General features: G+C 40.9%; 1 protein-coding gene across 2 annotated transcripts in view; it reads right to left on the bottom strand.

Moving 5' to 3' along the window:
• Nucleotides 1-18,351, bottom strand: part of PLB1 (phospholipase B1) — a 79,726-nt gene that overhangs the window by 51,885 nt on the left and 9,490 nt on the right. For both annotated transcript variants that reach the window (XM_042051737.1, XM_042051738.1), the window contains exons 7-19: nt 17,657-17,741; nt 17,110-17,161; nt 15,879-15,965; nt 15,332-15,394; nt 13,943-14,025; nt 11,478-11,544; nt 10,719-10,823; nt 9,156-9,245; nt 4,826-4,894; nt 3,934-4,014; nt 2,377-2,443; nt 1,639-1,697; nt 494-567 (exon numbers count right to left, since the gene is read on the bottom strand). In XM_042051737.1, the coding sequence (XP_041907671.1) occupies nt 494-567; nt 1,639-1,697; nt 2,377-2,443; nt 3,934-4,014; nt 4,826-4,894; nt 9,156-9,245; nt 10,719-10,823; nt 11,478-11,544; nt 13,943-14,025; nt 15,332-15,394; nt 15,879-15,965; nt 17,110-17,161; nt 17,657-17,741 (982 nt within the window). The remainder of the gene's footprint in view (nt 1-493; nt 568-1,638; nt 1,698-2,376; nt 2,444-3,933; nt 4,015-4,825; nt 4,895-9,155; nt 9,246-10,718; nt 10,824-11,477; nt 11,545-13,942; nt 14,026-15,331; nt 15,395-15,878; nt 15,966-17,109; nt 17,162-17,656; nt 17,742-18,351) is intronic.

Genomic DNA, 18,351 nt, shown 5'->3' on the forward strand with positions numbered 1-18,351 from the left:
GATGTAAGCAGTACTTAAAAGGATCAAGGAAAGAGATACTGCATATGAAACAACAGCAGAAAAGATTTTTTTGTAGACCACCAATTTTAAATGAGACTAACGGGTGACGTGGGCCACACTGGGCAAGAGCAGACAGGATACAGAAAGAGCAGGGACAGAAATGCAGAATGGACAAGTGATGTAATGGCAATGGAGTCTAGAGGACCCCTTTCCAGGATCTCCTACAACTGTGAGATTGGAAAAGAACTTCTTAACAAGAACCCCATTTTCCCACGTATCCAGGTCAATTCCAGCCATGCCACATTGTACTCTAGATAGCCACTAGTTGAATATTTCCTTTATCATGAGTAATAGTACAGCCATGTGCCTTCATGCAAAATGTGACATCAAATCCAGTTTCCACAAGCCTCCATTTGCTACAATAACAACTATATAGGTCAAAACTGAAGACAATGGATTCTCTCCCACTGGGGGGAAAATTCCTGCAACTCACCTCCAAGAAAGACCTCGGTACTGAGTCAGGACATCCAGAACATCATGGGGTTTGGATCCTGCCCCATTACCTGCCTGGAAGAAGAAGAGGAGTTCACCTTCAGAAAATAAGCATTGCTACAGTAACTAGTTCTCTGACTGATCCTAGTGAGAATAATTAAAAAGCATATTAATGAAGGAAGCTATGTCATCTTCCCAAAATAGAACAGATCCTTGTTCTCAAGAAGATCAAAGGCTGAAGGTATTTTAAGTCTGTTTCGGTGAATTACCCTCTTCTACCAACTTTGTGATTAGATCAAGTGGGGGAAAAATTTCTTGAGAATGTTCAAAATACCCATATAATTCTAAATTTACATAAGGAGTAAATAAGAGAGCAGTGGTCCTGAATTAATTCATTATAATGTTCCTCACATTAAAAAGTTGTACAGTGATTTTACATCCTTCCCAGTTTCTCCAAGGAAAGACTACAAGGATTTAATGTGATAATTAGCACAGAACACATAGGAAACATGAATTATGACATGAGCAGTGAAGCAGTCACCACTGATTGGAGAATCACGCCACTGTAGGGGTAATGAGCTTACACAGTACCAGGAATAGTGCTAAAATAAAAAAATTCCCAAGGTAAGTTACACTTGACACATCTGGTGTTCTATTGCAATTTTAATCATATATTTAGTTAGTATAAATTACTATGGCTTTATAGGCTTTGGTATTATCATATATATATTTTATCATATTACATAGATATAGAGATACACACAATCAGCTGCAGAACTTTTTCTTTCTCTTCATGCTGCTTACTGATAGCTTTCAGTCCCAATACCTTGGGAGCTGCTAAAAATGAGTAAAGGAAAGCAATTGCTGCAAGTCCTCTCTAGCAGACTAGTTTTGCTGCTGCACAATCTAATCTTACATCTCTTCCTTGTGTGGCACTCTTGTGGACTTTAAATGGGAACTGTGCACTCAGATCAGACTCATGATCTGATTACCAATCAGCCAGCCAAGGTGGAGTATGGAAAAAAAAGAAGTGAAAAACGTGTTTGGCTCAATAGGGCATAACTGTACATATTCCATTTCCCAGGTTAAAAAATAAGAAATTTAATTGCTAGCTTTATCAGTGGCTATCCAGTGATTTTTACTTACTGTGAGTGAATCTCCCAGGCCAGCAATCACCCGAATATCTGCCGGTTTCAAATTATGAACTGAAAAAAAAAATAAAGGTAGCGTAAAGGAAAGAAAGAAAATTACAAATTATGATGGTTATTAGAAGTTTTCCTCATAATAAGTATAATAAAGCATTGCAAAGACAGTATTTTTAATATTCATGACAGCATCAGCTCATCAAATCAGAAATGATTCTTGGTACCACAGCTGGGCAGTAGCTACAGAGACAAAGGAGGCAGCAAGACTTCAGTCTTGCATTTGTTTGTCCTTGAATTTCTTTTAACTGGTGAAAATGACTGAAAAACAGGCAGAGCTCTGGTGCCAGCACAGGGTGGATATTTGGCACCATCACCGCTTCTGAGGAAAGACAAAACCTACCCAAGGACAGAACTCCATAAGGGTTTTTGTACCTCAGACTGCATTAACAAGAGCCCCCTACAGTTTTTCCACCCTGGGAGTGAAAGACCTGACTGCCTCCTATCTTTTCCACTGTCACTTCTTGGTTTGTACACGGAAGACGCAGTCGCATAAACTTGCATCACCCTCGAGGTAGTGAACTCGCATCTTGCTACACAACCACTCACATTGTTCCAAAAAGGCTCTTAAAAGCCACAGCCAACAAAGTGCACTTCTCCAGAGCTCCTGAGCAAATCCAGCTCTATTCTCCTTCTGTCATCAAATGAAGTAGCTCTGTGACAAAAAGGCTTAGTACCATACCTGAAACCGGAACCGTATCAGAGGGAACCCGGTCACTACAGGGAATATTTGTTCCATAACTCCTCTCCTGCAAAGACAGACAGGGCGAGATTTCACATCAGTCTCACTGTAGTCTGGGCACGATAAACCATTTACATCTCAGAGCATTAGATCAATGAAATCCCCACGTACTTTGCATACAACTACCCAGCAGGCCTGTCCTCAGAGTGCGCCTTCTGAAGGTGGACACGAGCTCAGCCTGCTCGGAAGTCGTGCAGCCTTACGAGAGCAGCACAACTCCTGCCTACCAGTGGGGTCAGTCGTTTTAGACTCTGAGCCATGCTGTGCTCAGCTATGCAACATTTGGTGTGCCCATACCCTGAACAACTTTTGCAAGAAACTGACCATCTCTGGAATATCCTAGCACAAAACCATACCTCTGTCAGCAGGCCATGAGCCTGCCTTCTCCGTACGCAGTGCTGTATGTGCAGCCAGGGATTTGCCCTCCTGGCTCTTTTGGGTTGCAGCCTACTGACAGAAATACCCCCAAAGTCTACTGTTAGTGAAGGGCTGACCATCAGTATACCAGAGCAAACCACCACACAAGACTCAAAGATGTGCTTTTGCTCCAAATCTCTCTGCAGAATTCCTTAAGTAGGCTAACTTGCCTCAGGAAAAGATACTTGTATGTCTTGTCCCATTGTTCTGGATTGGGCTTTTAATTTTTAATTTAAAAACCCAACAAAACAACCACAAACATTAACACAGTATTGCTCCTTACCTCCTTAACACCTCCTTACACTACAGCTATTTCCAAAAACTAGAGTGGTAGGTACCATTGCCCCATGGAGAGGTCTGTACACCCCAGGTAACTAACAAAACAGATGACACTACATTAAAATGTGAGCAGAAATGCATATTACAACTCCAGTGATGAACAGGCCGTCTTGTCTAGATGTGGCCCAGGCACTGTGTTCTGAGGCATGAAAATGAACATTATCAGCTCACTTTGTAACTGCTTGAGAACATCAACTTCTGCTCAAAATCGAGTACTCTGACTTATAAAACACAATCATGGGTCTTTTTCTCCACACATCTAATCTGAAACTACCTCACAAAAAAGAAAAGAAAAAAAAAAGAAAAACCCATATTCTTCAGTTTTACTGTGGCATAAATAAGATGAAATCATAAACACAGATGAATCACTGTGTAAACACAGTGGTTGGATCTGATCTAGTTTCTTCCATGGTAGGACTAAACAGCTCCATTTTCACTATTTTCTTATCCCAGGAAAAATAACACTTTCATCCAGATGTTTAACATAGGCTCTTCCAGTGAAGGCAAGACCCACTTCAGGCTAGTTGAACACATCTACCTTACTCAAACTCTACAGAGCCCACCAAGGAGAAAATGTGATATTAAACTGACTATTTAGTCAAGCATAGAAGTAAAAAGTTGGAGCTTTGCATTTAGTTTTCTCAGGTAGCACTGTTTATTTAGGCTACAACCCACTCTAACCCACTTGCCCCACTCCCTGGTATACACTCAGTCCATCTCATGCAAACAGTCCTACTGTACCTGAGATGTTTCTCTGGTGTTTGATGTCCTCAGGGAAGATGAGTAGTTACTATTTCTATATGTAAACAAATACGGATTTTCCTGCAGAGTGAAGAGAGTATGTTTGCCAATGCTAGTGGAAACATAGTCAGCTGATGTTAAAGTCTTCTGGCTATATTTTACGTGAGGAAAAAAACCTTTACAGTATTAATTTTTGAATGAACATTGCATTAGTGAAGTAAACCAGGTTAGACTTGAAAGTTAAGCCCTGGTCTGAAGCCCGGTCCTAGGTATGCTCTAGGCACAGCACCACTTCCTGCCTTAAACCTAACATCAAACAAAACATAAAATTCTATTTCTTTGATATTTTAATTGCTGTTCAGAAGCTTTTGGATGCCAGTAGTATTTTATCACTATCAAATTATTGAAGTCAGAGCTTAAATGCAAAAGCATTCAAGAACCTTCTCTTTCAACATGAGATGCTCCAGTCCTGACTATTGACAGCTCCAGGGACTGAATGAGTAAAATCTGGCAGCAGAGGCAAATCTAGAAAAGCTAGAGTATATAAAATACATGGATTCGATTTTATTGGTGACACAGATTTGAATACTGATAATGAACCTCGTACCTGCAATTAATAAATTCAGATTAGCTAGATGTATTTTGAACCAAAAAAATATCTGACAAAGATGATTTAACTAAATTTTGTCAGAAATTCTTTTTTTCAGAGTTTCATCTGTAGAAAATAAAGACTCCGTGTCAATGAACTTTAGGAACACTCAGTTTTTAACAGTGCAATAACTTGGGCAAGAGCACATTCCCAAGAACTTCAGAAAACAACAACAGTATTTGAAAACTTGGAAATTCTGCAAAGAGTAAATAAAATCACAGAATAACAAGGAAGCCCTTTTACCTGAGATGGACACTGGACCTGAACAATTTTTGTGACACCATAAGGCTGCTTCTGTCCAACTGGCTGCATCTAGAATGGGAGAGAACAGAGGAATTGTACACATGCTGTGTGTGGGAAGGAAGGGAGAGCAGCAGCAATGTGAAGGCTCTAGTGCCTGGAGTTTTCCATCAGGCTCATATACATATATCTAAAAACATATATTTAAAAATTTATTTTGCTTATGATAAATATTTATCTAGGCACAATATACCACACGTATACCTTCCAAGGCAAGGAACTGAAAACAAGTCCTCTCACGCGAGCAGACTGTCTTCCCATCACGACTAAAACTTCCATCCGAACATTAATTCAGCTTTTGGGAATGTTGACTCTCTAAGTGTTGATCGTTTACCCTACCTTTCAGAACTGTTTCATTATCTACACTCTCATACATGTTAGGCAACACCAAAAGGTGCATTCCAACTCCATACAGAGATTTAATAACATTTATGTTTGTTGACCTTCTTGAAACAAGATGGAGAGGGGATTATTGTAATGAAAAATTATGGAATTATTCAGAAAATACTGACAGCACAAAGGGGCAAATACCAAAAATAATCACTTCACCTGTTCAGACAGCTTGCTGAGTGCTAATTAAATTGCAATCACACACTGAGGAATTGGCTGAGGGTTTAGATCCCTCAGTGCATGTCTGCTCAGCTTGGCATCAGCAGCTGCCAGGACCAGCAGCCTACACAAGAAACAGGATGAAAGGGACTAGAAAATACAACAGCAGCAGGCTTGATGTCACCAATACACTCTGGGCAGGAATGCTATATTCTATTTTGATTGTTCCATCAACAAAAACAATGGGAAAATTCAGAGAAATAGAGAAGAGGCTTACAGAGTTTATATTCTTTGAGAGAAACATTTGAAGAAACAGTCTGCTTTTTTGAGACAGGAGGGGGAAATAAAAAAAATTTCCCCAAAATAAGCAAAATAATGAAGCTCAGAGGAAAGATACATTGGGATACTTTCCCATCCTCCTAGGATGAAACAAAGTAGCTATTTAATTCCATTCTTAAAAGAAAATATACTTCCAACACAGAATCATCCCACAAAACATGGGATACCTACAACGTGATATTTCTTGACCAGAAATTAAGATCAAACAAGTATTAGACTCTTGCATGTGTTGGGAGTTGGGTGACAAGAACAAATTTCTCGAGAAGGCAGTAAGTTCCAGCTGGCTCCGCCACCCTGTTCTCCCAGCAAAGACTGACAGCTCCCGTGCAGCTCAGCTGCCCGGTCCTGGTCAGGGAATAGGGCACCAGGGCTGTACGGTGGCCACCAAGCCTCCCCTGAATTGCAGCACATCTGTCATGCAGGCCAGTTAGTGTGTGGGTCTGCCCTGGTACTCAGCAGGGTCTGAGGCAGCACAAACCCCTGAACACAGAAGAGAGGCACAGGCAGCCTCCTGCCACGTTGTTCCCTTGTGGGTTCTTGCCTGGGTTTAGTTTCTCTTTTGGTTGCACGATAGGGTTGGGGTTTATTTCTGTTACACAAAAGAGTGCCAAAAGACAAGAAGCTCTTACTCTTGTGAAGTTTTTTACACACATGAATGGAGCTTTGCCCTCAGATAAATGGCCAGAGGTAAAAGTGATTAATTTTGACAAATGCCTATGATCAGGCTCTCTGTGGTAAACATCGAAGCTGTCCAAGTACACAGCCAACCTCTCTCAGCTTTTCCAATGTCATTTAGTTGACTGTTCTCTGGTGTGCTTTGCAATTGCTGATCCTAAAGAGTTGGAAGTGTGCTGGTGAAATATGCAGCCCTGCCTAGGACAAGCCCTTAGGATCTGTTGGCACAGCTCCTTCTCTGCCAGGCTGCAGTGCAGCCCTAAGGCCAACTGCCACTAGATTTTCAAGGTTTTGCCCTTTGGCCAATAAGCAGGTAATTATTCCAGGAAAACCAAGCTTCAAAACAAGGTAAGGACAGCCTGGCAGAGAGCAGAAGGGAAACCTCTGAATGCAGTTTTATTCTGCTGTGTTTTCTGCAAGCCAACTGATTTCCTATCAGCTCCCAAGACTGCGTTAATAGGTTGTTTTTTTCTTAGTTTTTAAAGAAGTCAGCATAAACTGTTGGCTGGATTTCCCAGTAGAACTGGAGTGACCTTTATGAGGTGAGGACACCTGCTAGTCCTTTTTATGCTGAACTTGTCTTTCATATCTGCTTTTACATTGTGGCAGAATACAGGCAGACAAGACAATCACAGGCAAAGAAACAACCCTGAAAGGCCCCTTTCTGATGACTGCCAGATGTACCATGAAAACTCCACTAAATCAAAGAGAAGTCAGGAAAAAAGATGGCAAAACGAGTTGAGGGGAATGTTACCATTCCTGCAATCTTTCTTCAAACCAGTGGCAAGATGTGGTTTTGCCACATTTTGCTCTTCCTCCAGATTACCTAGGCTGTTCCCTCACTAGAGGAATTGCCTCACACTGAGAAAAAACACTGAAATAAAACGAAGTAGGTATTTGTCTCCTTTATGACAATGTTTTGGTCCTGGAGGCTCCACAGCATGCTCACCACCCAAGTCTGGGTAACTGGCCCTGCTGCAGCCAGCCTTAAAAGCACAGCCTCGTTTTGCTTATGGTTTTTCATCTCTGCTGTTTCCACAAAATGCTCCTGGGAATTAGAGTGACAAGAAAAGGGTAACATGCCATTGAATGGGTTGCTCAAGAACAGAGCACAGGAGGACAAATAAAGTCTGTGCAGAAAAGGTTAAGAGACGGAAGAATGAAAGAGAGGGCATCTATTTTATCATGGAAGAACTGAGGTAGAACTGTGACATCATCACAAGGAATATCACAGATAACAGCAAAGGAGATAACAGCATGGCTGTACCAAGGTTACCACTGCAACATCTTACCAATTTTACCTCCTTGCCTTCTACTAACTAACTAAAGTCATACTAACTTTAACTAAAAGATAATGTATTTTATTAAAGTGACTGCATTGTTCTTCTAGATATATCATCTGGTGGAAGAGAAGCCTCTTTCTGCAAATTCTGCTTCTTTAAATGATCAGGGCTACAACGGCATTATTACTGCTTGAATTAGCATAAAAGAAAACAAGAACATGCCAATATGCATGAATTTATGTTAAAATATGGTTTATGAAAAGGTGGTTGCAGTATAGACATCTTCTCCTTCATGCTTAGGATAATTTGGACAGACACAGGAATAACAGGTACTCTCCAAAGAAAACCTTATTAACACATGGACTGCAAAACAAGAAAAAAGTATTTTATATTTTATCTAACTTAATTGGCCATTGAATGTTCTTCATAATTAAAAAAGAGATTGCATGTGCTCTCTAAGGTTACTAGAAAAAGAAACAGGAAACATTGAAAGTTTTAAAAAAGAAACAGTAAAATCAACATTTTGTCTAAAACAATGGATGTAAGGGCATATCCAAACAGTAACATCCTGCTTCGTTCCGTCGAGTCCAAACCCACATGCCTGCTTTTTTGTCTCATTCATATTGAAAAGCAGCTCACATTTCTTCACTTGCCCCTATCATCAACTTCAAAATGCAAACTCCTCCAGCTGTACATGCATCCACTCAGTCTCACACACACAAATGCTGTGTGTCAGCAGCTCAAGCCTGCAGTGGGAAACAGCCCCCTACAGAACACTGGTCATAGTCAAGTCAAGTGGGTCAGAGTCCACATTTCTTTCAGACAACCTCTCTCACCTAATAGAAGACACAATTTGCTGGCTTTCCTCAGCTGAATAGGACATCCAGCTCTTGAGGATGTAACAAGAGCTCCTCAAGGTTGTCTATCACCTTTTCACTATGAGCAACAGCAGCAGAAAGATGATGGTTAAGGAGGAGACAGAGGTCTGAGACTCATTAGTAAGAATGGTGGGGGGATACAGGATAGAGGACAGAGTAGACAGGAGTATAATTGCTATAATCTCAGGTTAGGACAAGCCTCAGTCACCCAGTGCTGGGCTGTCAAAGAGGTACGATTAGCAAAAAAAGGACCTGTCACAACTCATTTATTCCGTGAAGCTTCCCAAAGGGCTACTTTGAAAACCTTTCTAAAAAGTCCTTGGTAGAAAATAGCAGCCAATGAACAGAATGAGATTTGTCTTGGAAGTGTGGGGCATTTAGCATTATTCAAGAGCAATCTCCCTGCACAGCTGAAGATAGCAGTCATGGGATAATTGTTATATTCTTCCTTCCCCTCCCCCTTTGCTACTCAAAGCCTGGCTTGTGCAGGGTTGCTACCAGGCATCCGTGGCAAGTTCAGCAAGAAACAGTCTCTGTGGTACTGCTTACCATGTTGTTCCAGAGGCCCACAGCCACAAAAAGATAATCTTCCAGAATTTCCACTTCTGTCTTTGATGTGGTAATCAAACCATCCTTGCCCTGAAAGAGAAAGTACTTTGAGCATCATAAAATAATTAAGAGTATGGAAAGATGTGATATTCAGTCACAAAAGTTCTCAATCTATAAAAAAATATTCATATCCACAAGAAAATCAATCTTTGGTATTCTCACAGAGCCACTTGCCATTGATCCCAGTTACTACTGGTGTGTCAAGACAGAAAGATGCTGTTTCTGTAAATGATTGTTGCACATCAACCGGAGAAGAAGAGCAGAGCAACAGCACAGCATGATCGCAGTAGTGACACGCAGTAGAGCAGGAAGACACAGGTGTGAACACATGAATCATTTGGAATAATGATTCCAAACAACACTTCTTCTAGCCAAAACATGCATTTAAAGATTAGAAACACGCAGAATTTGTCTTAAGAGAGCATGCTGAATTTTAAATGAAATGTAACTGTTGGAAGAGTTTGGAAGGTTACACATGGTGGCTTGCAGGCATACCACAAATCATACGAAATAGAGAATCTATCTATGACATATGATGGCATTCAAAGAAATAATAGAGCAAATTACTGACATAAAAAGTAATGCCATGAAAGTTAGAAGTCTGCTATTTGCATATGGACAAGCCATCAACAAAAAAAAAGCCTGGCAAAAGATGACCTCAGAAGCAACAAGATGATTTTGCAACATAGCAGACACTGCTCTTCCTGGAAGAAAAATTTCTTCTCCCAGTTCACTTTGTTCTGATACTGAGCTGAGGGGAGCAATGGAATTACCTCAAATTCATGGAGCTATTATGATGCTCAGAAACCAGACCATGACTCACTACCAACAAAAAACCACCTAATGTGTTGGATTTTGATACCTCACTCCAAGTGAGCCATTCTCTAAAAAGTAAGACTCTCCCTCTTCATTGCCAGATCTTAGACAACCTTGACCTTTGAACTTCCCTTTAAAATCACTTAGGACAAAACCATGCCTGACATTGTAGGCAATCCCATCTTCATTCCCTACTGGCTACACCAGGAAATATTAATTCCCAAGTTCCCAGACTCATTGCAGGGAAATAACCATACTTTCCAATATAGTTTACAAACACCTTTATCTTTTGTCCCTCTAACTCTCAAATACTTCACATTACCCACTTTTTGCCTTTGTTGTCAAACACATTGAGCATAATCAGGGATGAATATGGTGATGACTACAAAGATATGGAAAAATCAGCAGCACTGACAGTTTCCACACTTGTGACCTTAGGTGCAGAGGTGTCATAGCTTGATTTATCCAGGCGCATAGCATCCAAAACACAGGACCTCTGACTGGTGCTGTTTAAATCAAGTTCCACTCTCAGAACTTCTATGTCTGATCCTGAGGTGTGTTCTTCCTGTGCCTGACTATCCTTGTCTTCCAGCATTACACAGCCTAGGACAGGAAAGCCTGCTGAATATTGCACTCAGTCTCAGCAGACCCAAACCAGAAAGAATGCAGCAGCTTGAGTTTACTCACCAGTCTGAGCAGCAGATTTCTTTCTTGGAGAGAAGGCTGAAGAACAACAGTGAAGTCATCCTTTTGATCAAAACTCTCAGACTCCAGCAGTTTTTCCAAAGCATCCTAAGTAGACAACCATTTAATGGGATAAGTATTATCAGGTAGAGAGTGTAATGTATGTGTGATTCGTCAGGGCTTAAAGTAAATTAAAATTATCCCCATTCCTAATAAACCACAGAAATAAAATTGTGTAATTCAGAACAAAGACAGTAATTACATGAAATCTTGTTACACAACAACTGGAAAATCCTTGTAGCTATAAGAAAGATGGTTTACCATCATTTTCTTTGAAAGGGAGGCAAGCCTAGCAAGGCAATGAAACGTCATGTTTATTGCCACCCTGGCACGTTTAAAAGAAACTCTAGCACAACTGTCTTTGTCTTAACAGAAGGTTTCCCTCTTCTAAATCATGTGGCATTTTACTGGGCAAGATGGATCATTTCTCTGATGGGATACAAAAAATCCTAGGTTGCCAAAAGTTATATAGACATTTAAAACTTCAAGAGATACTAAGATCACTCAGGTATAGAGAGAACCTATTGTCAATATTCCTGAGGTAAGAAATGGGATCAGGATTGCTATGGATATGTGACAGAAAGGCTGTCACTCAACTTCCTCACTGCTATTCCTCCCTTAACTCCTTGCTTCAGGCCAATCTGGAAAACGAATAGAGATGTCTAGCAATATGAGAGCCAAACAACACCAAAGATACCGTACCTGATAGGACCACCTCAGTATGTTATCACCTAATGCAGAGCAACTGAGCTGATTCCTGCCTGGATTGCTGCAGAAAAGAGTTAAAAACATGAAAGACATTATGAACTTTTGATAAACAAGGTGGATGGCATGACTTCTTTTGAGCCACTGACAAGCACATGCTAAAGACTAAATTGTTTTATGGGTAGAAAAGGCTACATGGAACATGCTAATTTTTGATATAAACATAGAATGATATATATTCCCATATCCAGAGCTTTGTATCTCTTTTTGATTTCAAAGCCTAGTCAGTTGACAACTACGCCAGACTTAGATTAGCACAGGATCTCACAAGCTAGCGACATGCTCAAGCCTAAAATAGCAGCTGCACTGGTTTTCAAACATCTCCCTTTCTGTAGTCACACAGGAAAATTGAACAAACTCAAAATACATCCACAGGAACTTTTTCTTTAGTATTTGGCATGAAGACCTGCACCTAGAAACGTGGATGGAAGCTGCAGAAGGTTATACATGCTAAAGGATGACTGGCACAGTCAGATTTCTGACCTGCAAGGTGAGATGTGTATACTGCGTATTTTTGAGGCTAGCTGGAGAACTCTGGGAGTTCCCAAAGCTGTAGACAGGAACAATATAAGATACACAAAAGATTAGTCAGGTTCCAGCAAAGATATACTCCCTTGAAATTTCCTAGATGGACTGGAATCTGAGAAAGTTTCTGGGGGGTTTGCAGATACAAGCAATAAGTATGTGTCAGGATCCTTTTCACAGAGCTCTAGCTAAATCCATAAAACAAGAGTTTTCTGATGAAGTGCTATTATCACTGCTGGTGAGTGAAAGAAATATGAACTCAGGACCAGAATCTTACCCAAGCCTAACAAAAGAACCTCATAAAATACATGAAGAGAGTTACATGCCTAAAGATAGGGTTCATGCACTACTTCTAGTGCAGATGCTTCTAGTTAGTAAGAAATTAGTAAAGGAGGGACCTTTAAATCCCCATTATGTCCCAAACTTCAATGCCTAAAGTTCAGTACTGACATGGGACTGAAACTGTCAACCACTATTATCCTCTTTGACTCTTGAAATTTCACATTTTGGTATGGATTTATATTTTTCTCTCAGAGCACACCTCATAATGACAACTTAGTAACCAAATGCTGGAGGTCCTTATCTGGGAGAGGACCTGGGCCTCAGGCTGTCTAACAAGCAGTAAAGTCCGAGACTTGCAAACTTGTGGGACCATTCAACCAGATAAACACAGCTATGAGAGCATGCTGACAATAAGAAAGCAAATTGCCTTAAGTACAAAAGGAAATATAAAAATTCCTCAGAGGAAAAGAAAAATAGATCTATTTAATTTTATTTTTTAAGGTCTTTTATATATGGTAAGGCCCATATTCCTAAACGCATCTTTTCCATATTTCTCACATTTTTCCCCTTCATGTTTGTGCAGGAGAAATAAGCTAGAGTGCCCCATGCAGTTGCTTTTGACAAGGAAAGCTTCTCCTCTGCTTGTATTTGTTAAGCACATGGTTACATAGCAGCCAGACCTCTTCCCCTCTTCCATCAGAACGTCTCCAAGGTTGTGTACTTGCAAAGCTTGTGAAACTCTTCAGGATGACTATATTAGTACATATGGTGTCCTATGCCATGAGCACAGGGAAAAAAAATTACTGTGGAGTAAGATGGAGTGTAATCTCACCAGCTGTAAACTACTCCATCATAACTGCTCATGTGCACACTCCTACTCCATACTAAATCGGGACACAAACTACTCACACTTTTGTTACAAAGTACGGAGAAAGACAGATAAATAGATGCAGTTACCATAAGGAACTGGCAGCTTGGATGTTTTCTACCCTGCATACCCTAAGCCCAAGTAGTATCTTTCCAATAGCCTAATAACGTCCTTTAAAATCAGTTACCCATTTTGTGAACACTGATATGTAGAAACTTAAACTTTTGAAGCTTTTGACTTGAGAGTTGCAAAACAAAAGTATCACTGAATAAAAAACTGGGGGCAGCTAGACCATGCAATCTTGTGGCCACAATCTCAGCGCTGGGTCTGGCTGGGATGGAGTTAACTTCCCTCATAGCAGCACCATATGGTGCTGTGTTTTGGATTTGTGGCTAAAACTGTTGATAACAAACCAGTGCTCTGGATCTTGGTGAACAGTGCCTGTACAGTGTTGAGGCTTTCTCTTTTTCCCGCACTCTGACCCCATATTTAAATAAGCTGTCCAATATGACAGGATTAAAAGCACTAGCTTCCTAGTAAAAATATATCTTTCAGAGAGAGTAAATCAGAAACAAAGCAAAGACTTAAAATCTTTTACATACTTTTGTATTAAGGGCAGAAAAACAGTTCAGAAGATTGTGGCTCAGTCATAAAGTCAATGCATATACATAGCTGTTTGTTGAACACCAGCAGGAGACAGCGACAAGAAGTTAAAGAAACCTGTTACCTGACATTACTGTAATTTTGGCATGAGAGAGAGGCAGTTGTGAGCTCAGTGGAATCCACTAGATTTACGAAGGCCTTGGGAACCTGAAGTAATAAAGTAAAAAGTATTCATGCTAGATTTGCAATTAAAGATCAGCAAGCAGCAATTATGGCAAACTACATCTACAACCTCACATGTATTACCTCTGGCCTGGGATTCTGCCTACATAAAATCAATGATCTAAGTCTTTGGCAATTCTGTCCTGAACCCTGCTCCTATATAGGCCTGCTATGTAGTATCATCATTTATGAAGTACTTGTGACCGTGATTTCTTGACTGAGACACAGCAATTCATTTTACATAACCAGAATGGCCACCAGCCAATTCAATTGAACTCAAATGAACTTGGAACTACTGTTTTTGTGGTAACAGAGCAATGCAAAGCTGGGGACGAAACATCCTGTGTAACAGCACAAGCACTCATGCAACCCACCACACCTCTCCCCCATGCAGAAAGCAGCTTTTCATTTACATAATGACATATCACTTTTACAAGTGCACATAAACAGATTCTGGAAATAATAGTGGAGAGAATCTGAAGAGAATGTGGGGGTGGAACTTCCCCCAAACACAACATTTGTCGAAGTCAGTTGGAGAAAAACGAGTGGTTATGGCCTGATGCAACTGAACCGTAGCAGGTTTAGAATATGCTGTAGGCCTTCAATGCAGCAAAACAAAATTACTGGAAGATGCTATTGAAATAATTCAGTTAAATGGTTTATAGTCTGCTTTAGTAGTAATCTATCCTCATCTAGTCTACTATTCACAAGGCACAACACAGAACACTTCCCAGAAACCATCCTGGATAAGCAGATAATTCTTAGCTCAGCCAGCTAGAAAACCTTTATAAAGGCTGAGATTTTAAAATGAACACAAAATAGGAAAGAAGATCTATGATACATATTTTAGTGGGTGTTTTCCCTGGTCTGTAAAGGTCATCACCAGTTAGTTAGCAGCCTGTACACTGCCTAGGTGTTCCACACCAGTAATTAGATACCAGTTACTTTCACCAACAGCCCTGTTAAACATGACTTTCAGACCTAGACAGATGTACTCCAATTTTCACAGAAATCATTTTTAAAAAACCCAAAGACTGAGTGATTATCTTGTGAGAGATTATCTTGTGTTGCAAAACAGAGCAGTTACCCATCCATCCTTTCTGTTTGCATGCATCAGCTTTTTAAAAGCAGGAGTAAAGCACTTATTGAAAACATTCGGAGCCAGTGGGTTGAAGTCAATGAGACTGGTGTTCTAAGCCATGTGAAGAGTGGTACAAGCCCTAGTCTAGAAAGGGAGACTGGAAAAATACACAAAGGATTCAGCTATTCAGGGCTGATGAATACGTCTTACCTTCTCATACAAAAAATCCAAGACAGCTGTAAGTTTTTCCAGGTTTTCTGATATGCAGTCCTTCTGCAAATGAGACAAAAAATGCCATCAAAACTACTAGAAAAACCAGTTATCCATTTCCTAGAAGTCACAAACCCTGTGTATTGAGCTGTGTACAGAAGGGTTATTAAGAACCACTCTCTTCTAAATTCAGCCTTAGCCAGCAACAAGTAAATAGCATGGGAACTAGTCTTGTAATTTAGCTGCCTATAAATAGACAACTTGACATATATTGAAAAAAAGACAGGGATAGGGAAGAAAAGTATCTTTATACTTGAGGTGGAAAACAGTTGTTCCACTAAGACATTTCAGACTAGCAACGGCAAATAAGGCACAGATGTTTATAAATACAAAACACATCATGTGCCAGGAGCTTACATCACTGGATAGAGGTGTCCCAACATCCCAGACTTAACTATGCCTTTGGTTCACTGTGGCAGAGAGCAGAGCATGGGAAAATGTCTGAACTACCTGCCTTGACTGTGAAACCACCCCACAAAGTGCTTACCAGTTGTGTGGGAGCATAGTAGGAACATGGGGTTTCCGCACTAAAAAACACTGTGATCAGTTTCCAATCATTTTGGAAATCCGTCATCTGGGAGAAAAAAATAAAGGAATAGGATGATAGGTGATCTATTTGCTGTTTTCCTTTCTCACACACAATTTGCTATGGCTTCAAAACCAGTGAGACCAAGCAGCAGTCCATGGCCCAGCCCTGGCCACCGTGATCCCTTCCATTTGACAAGCCACCCAGCTTTTCCCTAGAGGAGACAGCAAATGGGTGGTTAGGCATCAAGTGCTGCAATTAAAGCTGAACACACACCTACAAAAAGCTCAGGATAGAGCCTGGAATTGCTGCTGCTGTAGGAGACTATTGGAAAAGACAGGCATGGACAGCTCAGCACAGAACTTGATGCTGCCTCTTTCCATCACTGTTGCATCTTGCCAACAGGATTACTGTACATGAACTGCTGAGAAGCAGTCACACCAGTGGGACAAAGACTGGAATAAAAAATCTGAGAGCTAGAGCCCTGCTCAGCTGTGCTATGTTTATTAGGCAATGCTCAACAATCCTGAAGAGCCTTGGTGAGAACCACAAACATGCATGCTAAATCCCTACAGAGTAAAGAGGCAGCATCAGAATTGCCTTGGCAATTACATTTTCCCATTATTTCAAGACTATTTTACAAAATAACATGCCTCATGGTTAAGAATAAAGGAGAAATGAATGCTTAAAGCTCCAGGATGGGACCTAAAAAGCACTCAGCCATGAGAGACCATTCAAGCTCTCACCAGCATCAGCCAAAGCATATCTAGGTCTTTATTGTCCTTTTTGAAAATATGTTCCCAAAAGACCAAAAGGAACTGAAGAGACAAATACTGAGAATTATTATTTTGGGTTGGCTTCTCAGAAATACTGGCACAGTTACAGAGTGTAGCTAGCAGAAATCTCACATCTTTAGCCAACAGAAAGCAAACATATTGGCTTCCCTACCAAGCTCTTCGGCCGCTTTCACAAAAGCAAAAAAAGGTGGGATACTTTCAGAACAAAACTCTGCACTTGAAAGGCACAGAATTGATTCTTATTTACAACAGAAAGACCAAAGTCCGTTAACCTCAAGAAATGGCATTTTCTGTTTTGAAAAGATTTTTGAGTGCTGTTTAAAGTATTAAACCACTTTTCTGCCTCTTTCTGCTTCAACACCATGCTTTCTGAATTGTCCTTGCTTTAAACAAACCTGATTCTCTTTCATGAGCTCCACTATTTCTTCAGCTTGATGCAGGGGGTCTCTGAAAAGCAGAAAGGAAAAGAGAAATTATGAAGGCGTCAGTAAGGTTAAAGCTTTGGCTGATTTTTAGCATTGAATCAAACAACATTTGAGGATTCAGGTTGGATTCATCTTTTCTCTCCTAAATGTGTTAAGATTAGACAATTGACTGTGCTACCCAGAGAGCTCTGGGTGATTAGTTCATATTCAGCTCTCTGACTTTCAGACATGTGCACTTAGATGAAAACAGCAGCTTAGTAGGCACATCTCAACTTCTACTTGAGCCAAAAGTTTGTTTTGCAGCTATAAAGAGACCTGACGTTAACTCAGGTGATCAGACCCCAAAGCTGGGCTTTGTTCCTCCTGATTCCAAGAGGTGCCAACTGAGCCACAATGGCAGCCTCTGGCAGTACTGAGCATATTCTGTGCCCAGTGAAGTGCTCCAGAATCAAAGACTTCCATCCTCCCCGTCGCCAGCTGTACATCAGCAGCCCAGCCAAAAGCCCCTCAGACTCACCTGGCTTGACTGCCTGGTGTTGCTCCTGCCGTGCCAGGCGGAGGGGACAGATGCAGGACCGAGGGGTTGAAGGTGCTAATGAGAGCTGAATGACACACACAGGTTAGGCCATTTCTGCATCCAACAGACTGCTACTCTGCTGATTCATTAAACACAACGGAACTAAAACAGCCAGAACATGTAAAATCTGAGCACCTCCTGGCAAGCATGAGAGGTATGCCCAAGCCCCTCTGCAGCTATTCTTCTTGGTTTTGTTCCTCACCTTCTGAAGTGAAGGCTTGATGTCTGAGTTTGCCTCCAGACTCAGGTCAAAAACCTCCATCCCCATCTCACGTCAGCCACAAGTAGTGAGGCAGGCTTAAATAGAGGTAGCTGTAGAAATGAAGCTACTGGGAAGGGCTACCCAGGGAGACTCATGAAACACCAACGAGTTGCCACGTTTTAAACCCCTTTTACAGGGAAATGGACATGACACCAAGGAGCTAAGATATTAGGAAGATGATTTGGATGGGAGGACCCTGGAGCTGTATTTTACACAGCATTTCAGTGGGCATGAAAGTTTTACTTGCAATGCCCTTTAAGCAAGTAAAGGCTGCCTTCAAAGACAGCCAATAGACAATGAATTCACAGATGTGGTGCATCTATGGCAGCCCCAGCATAAATCCTAAGCACATGGCAGTTCTGGGCAGGCAAAC

The sequence above is a fragment of the Corvus kubaryi genome, unplaced genomic scaffold (genome assembly GCF_017639235.1).
Source record: "Corvus kubaryi isolate FWS band 111438036 unplaced genomic scaffold, C.kubaryi_AGA036_p1.0 76, whole genome shotgun sequence".
Lineage (NCBI taxonomy): Eukaryota > Metazoa > Chordata > Aves > Passeriformes > Corvidae > Corvus > Corvus kubaryi.